The sequence below is a fragment of the Quercus suber genome, unplaced genomic scaffold (genome assembly GCF_002906115.3).
Source record: "Quercus suber isolate HL8 unplaced genomic scaffold, Cork oak 2.0 scaffold_320, whole genome shotgun sequence".
In the NCBI taxonomy this organism is placed as follows: Eukaryota; Viridiplantae; Streptophyta; class Magnoliopsida; order Fagales; family Fagaceae; genus Quercus; species Quercus suber.
Genome location: NW_027069774.1, coordinates 352,072 through 359,846, shown reverse-complemented (window position 1 = coordinate 359,846; position 7,775 = coordinate 352,072). Strand labels below are relative to the sequence as shown.

The 7,775-nt window shown below is 38.6% G+C and overlaps 1 protein-coding gene across 1 annotated transcript; it reads right to left on the bottom strand.

Moving 5' to 3' along the window:
* Positions 1 to 4,882: 4,882 nt before the first annotated feature.
* LOC112025067 (peptide methionine sulfoxide reductase B5) lies at positions 4,883 to 7,353 on the bottom strand. The gene is made up of 3 exons (XM_024057735.2): positions 6,951 to 7,353; positions 5,390 to 5,546; positions 4,883 to 5,278 (listed from the first exon to the last, which is right to left on the bottom strand). The coding sequence occupies exons 1-3, from the start codon at positions 7,274 to 7,276 to the stop codon at positions 5,114 to 5,116; spliced, it is 648 nt and encodes a 215-aa protein (XP_023913503.1). The 5' UTR covers positions 7,277 to 7,353; the 3' UTR covers positions 4,883 to 5,113.
* Positions 7,354 to 7,775: the final 422 nt, after the last annotated feature.

The window sequence follows — 7,775 nt, the reverse complement described above, 5'->3', positions numbered from 1 at the left end:
TATTTTTTATGTACTTTCAAAAACAAATTTGATTTTTACAAATCAAGTCTCATTTTTTTTAATTTTCAAAACAGATCTGATCTTTCTTTAAAAAGAGGACATATTCATAAGGCAGATTTGTTTAAGTTAATTTTTGTCAAGTGTTTGTTATGTGTGTTACAACATATCAATCAACATCATACAAAAAGGGTATATAATGGTCATTAAAGTCTAGAAGACCAAACTATGTCTAGGCGAAATGGTTACTTTGCACCTTCTCATTTTGTAACCTAGCCACCGAACTTAGGATTTTGGATAGGTAGACTATTGTTTTTTCCTTAATTTTGGTAGATTGTAACTAGGACAAAAGTTTTGTTTTTTTTTGCATAGATTGTAACTAGGACCAAAGCCTTGTAAGGTTAATCTACCAAATTGTACTTGTTTTATACAATCAATGACATTTGATGTATTTTTGATATGTAATTGTATTTATTTTTTCTTATTTTTTTGTATAAAAAAAAAAATAAGTGGCCACTCCACACCACTACCCAAAAGAGAGGTGCCCTAAAGTACCCGAATCTCTTTTTTGAGAGCACCCCAAGTTCCCGGTCTCTTACAGGCTTGAAGACCCCATCTGCAATCTATGTATCTAGGAGCACATCTAGCTCCTTTGGTGTACATGGTAGTGGTGGAGGGGTCTCGTACTCCCTCCCATCCAATTTCCTCTTCTCTTCGCCGGTAGATACCGCCATAGCCTGCGGAGTAGACCTCCGTTCTTTGGGTCTATCAAAGCTTAGCCTTACTGATTGGGCGATCTTCCTGGCTTTCTGTAGTAGCTATGCAAACTGGGAGATTTCCAAGTTCTCCGAAACAGCTCTGTATTCCATAATCATGTTACCTATACACATTTCCACCAATGTCTTTTCTTCACAGTGATCATAGTAGTCAAGAGCTATGTCCCTAAATCTCTTGATGTATTCCATCAAGTCTTCACCACTCCTTTGTTTGGTCACTTGCAAAGTTGCAAGCATTACTGTCTCTTCTCCATGAAACTACTTGGTGCAAAATACGTCCACCATGTCGTCCCATGTCAGGATTGACCTTAGCTTCAAACCGATGTACTAGGTGTACGCGGGGTCACATAGGGATTTAGAAAACTCCCGAAGGCACAAGTCCTCGTCTACTGCGTAGGGACCGAGGGTGTCAATAAACTTACTCACGTGTTTGATAGCATTTCCCTTTCTGCCATCGTATTATGCAAAAGTGCGAGGTTCATATCTCTCAAGATATGGCTTGCTGAGTATTCTCAGCGGATAAGAAGGCCTTTGTGCATAAAATCTCTCCTTGGGCGCTTTGACCCTTTCCTACTCTAGATGTGCTGTGACTTTGGCCATGGTAATGAAATGTTGCTCCGCATTCTACGGGCCACCCCCTATTGGGGTTTCTTCCTTTTTTACCACATGCTCTGGGTTATGCTGGCTTCCTTTCTCTTTCGTTTTATCCACCTTCATCTAGCAAATCTCTTCCATTATTTGTTGTTAGGAATGCTGCACAGATTGCAGCACCTCGATAAAAAAGTTGGCATTATCAGCAGGAACTCTTTGTTGCTGCTACGGCCCAACCCCTACTTCGTTAACACCTTCTACCTGGTTAGGTTGGTGCTGGTGGGCGTGGCTGGTCTTGACTCCACCTACAAGGGCATGGCACTCATGTTTCACATCATCTTAAGTTTCCTTGTCTTTTTCCCAACTCTCCAGTGGAGTCGCCAATTTAAATGTGGTGGGCCTTTTTATGTCTCGGGTTGGATCGCTCTTGCCGTACTATGGCCCAACGATTCTGGGGTAGGAGAGTCAAGACTGGCCTAATTGAAACTCACCTTAGGCTAGCTTATGCACAAGTTAGAACCCCTGGCAGGAATCCTAAGCGTGTCATATGCCTGCGGCAGGAAATACTGTTACAAAACGTTATAGTAAGAAAAACACAATACAGCAAGATAACTAAAATATTTCTATTAACAACAGTGACACTTAAACAGTTTTGCAAAGAGAAGTATGATAACGTGATTACAGCTGGAATAGATTAATAGCAAAAAGAAATCACGATAGTTTTTAATCAATCATGGCAAAAGAAGAGGAGATTAATCTATTAAATGAAAAGACTTGGTTCTTTGACAAATTCAAGTCCAGGAAGGGAACCACCCTCCAATATGGGTAACCTTAGAGGGAATCCTGCTGTAGAGATTACTCACTTTGGAAAATGGGCCTAAGTGGCTTGATCTCAGATTCTTGATTTGCTAGAGAGTGGGCTATTGAGAGGGAGAGAAGTGGGTGGCCTATTGGTGCATGCTCTTGCTCCTATCACTCATATTTTTCTTCCTTCCTCTTAGTTTCCTTGTTCTCGTTGTTTCCTTACTTACTTTTCTTGTTTTCTTTCTTTTCCCTTGGTATTCTCTCTTTGTTATTTCGTGTTGTTGTTTACTGTGCACATCTATGGCCTTTTATACCACCTGCTGTGACAAGGTTTACCCTTTTTACCCCTCAACTACTTTTGGCCTGTTGTGGGTGTCCTTCTAGGACTACCCACTGGTCTGTCGACTGCCCAGCCACCACCACTACCCTATGTTTTTGTTTTGTTTCTTTACGTCCCTTGGCACTCCCATCCGAATAAGGGCTGGCTTTCTCTCTTACCAACCTCTATAGCATACACCTAGTGATTCCAACTCATGTTTGCCTCTTTTGGGTGGGATGTCATTCCAGCAGGACATTTCCCCCAAAAGAGTTTGAGTGGGAAACCCAAAATAGGCTCCCCCTTCTCCCCACTGCTAGACCATACCTTCTCTAACCTCTAACCCATAGCCCACCTCCCCTGTATTGGCTGGATACAAGTAGGTGGTGCTTAAGCCTTGTGTGTGTGTTCCACTCCCATATGAGTCCATTGTCGTTCTAGCATTCATGCGTTTGCCATTTCCTGCAGGTTTGTCTAGTTCTATTATGCGTTTCGCTGCTTGTTTAACTCTTGTGGTGTGGATGAGTCATTGGATCTTCATTCTATGTGTCTTATTCCTTCTTTGGGCTGGACATTGCTTGGGTGTGGGTTTCCTCTTCTTTAATTTGGCCCATGTTTCCTTTCATCCCTTGTCCGTGGGCTGGTTGGTGCTCCTACCACGCAACTGCGTTGTTTCTGCCATGATATCATTTAACTTTGTTCGCTGGACTTCCTCTAGGCCCGTGGGCTGAAGTGCTAGCCATCCCAATTTCATGGGTTACTCCTCCCTTTAGTCTTTCTTGCTGCCCAACATTCTTGTTGGACCAGTTTACACAACATCTTAGGCTTCCCCAGCCCATTTTATTCCTTAAGCATCCTCAGCCCGCTTCATTCTTTGGGCATCCTTGGCCCACTTCGTTCTTTCCTTCTTTTTTACATTCCCATGGGCTTTTGCTAAATCCTTTATGCTCCCCTAGCCCAATAGCCACATCCTTTTCCTTTGGGTTTATTGGTCTTCAAACCAATCTCATTTACCAATTCTTTTCTTTGGGCTCCTCCGACCCATTTTTTGTTTTCTTTCTATTTCTCATGATTCTCATGGGCTTGCTACATCATTCTTTGGGGTTTCCTTGGCCTATTTGCTTTCTTTGGAGCCACTTTGTTATTTTGTGGGCTCGTGGACCATTATTCCTGTCATTCGGGCTCAATGGTTTTTACTTTGTTATTTTCTTTCTTCACCTTTTTTTTTTATATTATTGGCTTTCTTCTGCCATTGGGCCCCTTTTGCCAAAAAAAAAGGGCATCAACAGTTCCTTATGCAGTTCTATGCTTTTTTATTTTATTTTATTTCATTTTGATTTTTGAAAAATAATTCGATAGTTATAACAAGGTGAGAGTTTGAACTCTAGATATCTATGTTAAAAATACCAAAAAATGTCAGTTGACCTAAAAAGCTCTTGGCAATTCTTTGCTATTCTTGGGCACGCTGTTAATAAAGCTCAAAGATAGCCCAGGTATCCTATATTGTACTATTAATCAATGGACTGCATACATTTGGTTCCTTGATTGCAACTCTTATGATGGATAATCGGCTTGGGATATTAAATAAAGGGAAAATTAAAGAAAACCTTGAAATATAAGATATAACTTTTGGCTCAACAATATAGAAGAAAATAAAAATATAACTTCAAACACATTAAAAACTATCTACATTGCTTAATTTTAGTTTAGAAATTAAGTGAGAATGTGCTAGAAACCATCCATAGTTCTAAAATCAGTCTTTTGGCTTTTAATAGTCAATACTCATCAAACAGCAAAAATATCTCTCAAAAAAGTCTCAACTTCTACCAACTTAAGGCCAAACATTTTGAAATCATGAAGAGGGAACTCCAAAAAAATCTACCAAATCTAAGACATAATACAAAACACTCTGTTAGGAATTCGGTGGTTCCTAATGGGGATGAATAGGAATTATTGGGAGATGGATGGAAATTGTAGGGAAATTGACTTAATTCGAAATAGTTACCCTTCATAGAGAAAGAGAGAGAGAGAGAGATGCACTAATGCACTAAGAAGTTGGTTTATTCTTCAATTGCTATTTAATGTTAAATTACAATCATGTATTTATAGAAAACTAGCTCTAATATCATTGGCCCACATGGCTCAAGATAATTGACTAGTTAATTCAACATGTGCTCTATGAATTAAACCATGTGTTTAATGAGCTATATGTACTCAAATTCTAACTAACTCATCATAATCTCAACCAACTAGCTAACTACCTAGGGATTACAACAATTATTTCGTATTCCTAACACACTCAAAATGCAATAACAATGAAGGATGAAGAGATACCCAAAAAAAAAAAAAAAAATGGTGGCAGTTACCCAAAAGTCAAAAGACTCAAAACATCAGTGGGTTTGTGCTCATCAAACAACATCAACATTCTCTGATTTCAAAATCCCTTCTCCTATAATAAGGCAGGTAAAGCCTTCTCTCTAGATACAAGGCACTTGGCAACACAACAACAAATAAAGTGTAAGATGCATGTTAAGGAGCTACGAGAGCATTCAACTCAAATGTGGCAGCATTAGTCTTTTATTTTGGTAAACTCATTTACAACAGAATGAACATAACATTAGAAAAGACTTCACTGGGAAGCATAAGAATTTGCTGGAGCAAACTTGAGTGATATGCTATTGACACAATGGCGTTCATCTGTGGGTGTCGGGAAGCCTTCACCTTTAAATACGTGGCCTAAATGCCCTCCACAAGCTGCACATGTAATTTCAATCCTCATGCCATCTGGGTCCGGCTGATTACATTAAGGTCTTGTTAATAAATTGATCAAACTCAATATTTAGAAGAACTTAAAGATTTCCGTGAGAAAAAATGGGGAAATAAAAAACAAGAGAATGGAAGCTACATTGCGATTTATGGCCCCAGGAAGACCTTCATAGAAAGCTGGCCAACCACAACCAGAGTTGAATTTGGTTGTGGACCTATAGAGAGGAGTTCCACATCCTGCACACTGATAAACTCCCTCCCCGAAGAACTTGTCATATTCTCCCGTGCCTGGATATCTGTATAGCACCCAGGCAGTGTCAAATTGTCAAGAATTACATACAACTCTTTGACAAACAAGACTCAAGTTTCTTCTGAAATATTTGTCAGAAAGTATGATGTGGTACATCTTATCAATGTAATCAGAATACATTACCAAGTTGGAGCATATTGCCAATGCATAAATTGGATTTTTGTTCCATTAAATTATTACATTATAAGAAACCAATTCAAAACATCTAGAGTGTCTCAATAAATCTGATTCAACTCTTTCATCTCCCTTTCTAACATCTATTACAAGTGGTAATAAACTAAACCTTAGAGATACACTTACTAAAATTGGCCTAAAGCTTAAAAGGCTACTTTATTTAGGGAAGAAGGTTCAGATGCGATGCAATGAACTTACATCTCATCATCAATCTTGCTTTTTGCCTGGGGCCTTAGTGGCATATATGAAGCAAAAGCTAAAGTGGCTACACATGGGATGATAAACCATAATCCCTTAGCAGATATGTCTTCTTGTGTATAATACTTAAGCCTTGTCTTTAATTATACCATGCCTACCTAAGCCAATGAAATTGGTACCTCCTCCCCTAGTAAGCACAAGGTGAAGGTCATGGATTTTAAGGCATCTGCTAGGCTAAAAACTCAGGTATGTACTTAGTAAATATAGCCAGAGGCTTAAAAGGCTAGTCTCCCTAAGATTCTCGGCTTTTAAGGCACAAGGTTCAGATTTCCTAGGGGTCTTACCACAGCATCCAGAGGCAAGTAGATGCCATACCCATTTGGTACAGCTTATTTTTTCAACTATTTGAAAATGGACTATTTGAAAAAAAATTTACCAGATTTTAAAAAGCTATACTCTGCAAATTGTGGTTTCAAAACGGGCACATCTCCATGCATTTAATTCTTAAGCCTTATCTTGTTATCCATTAGTAATACCAAGCCTACAAATGAGAATAACAAGTGAACAACCCCAAACGAATTCCAGAATTCATTCAAATAAATTATTAAAAAGCACAAGTTTCACCCAAATTGGCAAAATCTGAATCCAACAAATGAATAACCACCTCGCAAAGAGACTAATAAAGCTTTAAAGGACAACAACAACAACAAACGACCAATACGTTTGATTCACCATTACCCTCAATTCTACAAAATAGCCCCAATTCTGCCATTGCACTTTCTCAAACACATTAACCCAGATGTCTTCATTTCTCAAAGACACCCAACATTATCACAAACATACTAAACACTTTTCCAACCCCAAATTCCAAATTTTAGCACTACAAGTCTTCAAATTGTAACAAACACAGAACAATCAAACAAAACCCATAATTCACAAAAAAAAAAATCCAATTGTTAAACCACTAAACAATGCAAAAAATCTTTTTAAACACAAGAACCATCTGAGTGTCACTTACTCGGTGCCCTTTTGCCTCAGAATCCGAAACTGCTCAGGCGAGAGTACGGCCTGCCACTCCTCCTCCGATTTCTGGAACGACCCAGGTGCAGCAGCCATGGCTACAACCCCACCACGAAAGCTACGATTACTCTGCTGAAACTGAAACGATGCACCACCAAACCCAGTTGCAGAATTGGGAACAGTAACAATGGGTATTGAAACAAAGGGTCTGAAATGGGTTTTGAAGAGAGAGGCGGGAGCAAGGGTTGGTGGAGAAACGAGCTTAGAGAGGATTAAAGTTTTGGAGGAAGAGAGAGGTGGTGTTCTCAGAATTTGATAGCCCATTTGAGAAAAATCCAGAGTCGGTGAATGGAGTTTGTACTTGGACCAGTTCCACAGTTCAGATTATTACGAGAATATTATTATTAGATAATAATGTCCACGCTGTTTTCATTTTTTTCGCTACAATGTAGGAGCTATTCTTGGCCTTACGATTGTGTGAAGTTCGTGTTGTTCACTAACGGTTCAGATCTGCTAAGTACAATTGGCAACAGTGATTGGGAATTTGGGAATACAGAATTACAGACTATAAAAATGTTGACCTTCGATTTATCAGAAAATTACAAATACGTCTCCAAGTTTTATGGAAACATTTTAAGTTGATAATTCATTAATTAGTAATTTTCTATGATAAAAAGCAATTATTATAAATAGATGTCATAGGATGAAACTATTTCTAAAAAAAAATCTAACTAATGACAATATGTTCATTGATAATTCACTAATATTTCTCTTGATTATATATCACTAATTTTCCTCTTTTTTTTTTTTTTGCGAAAACACT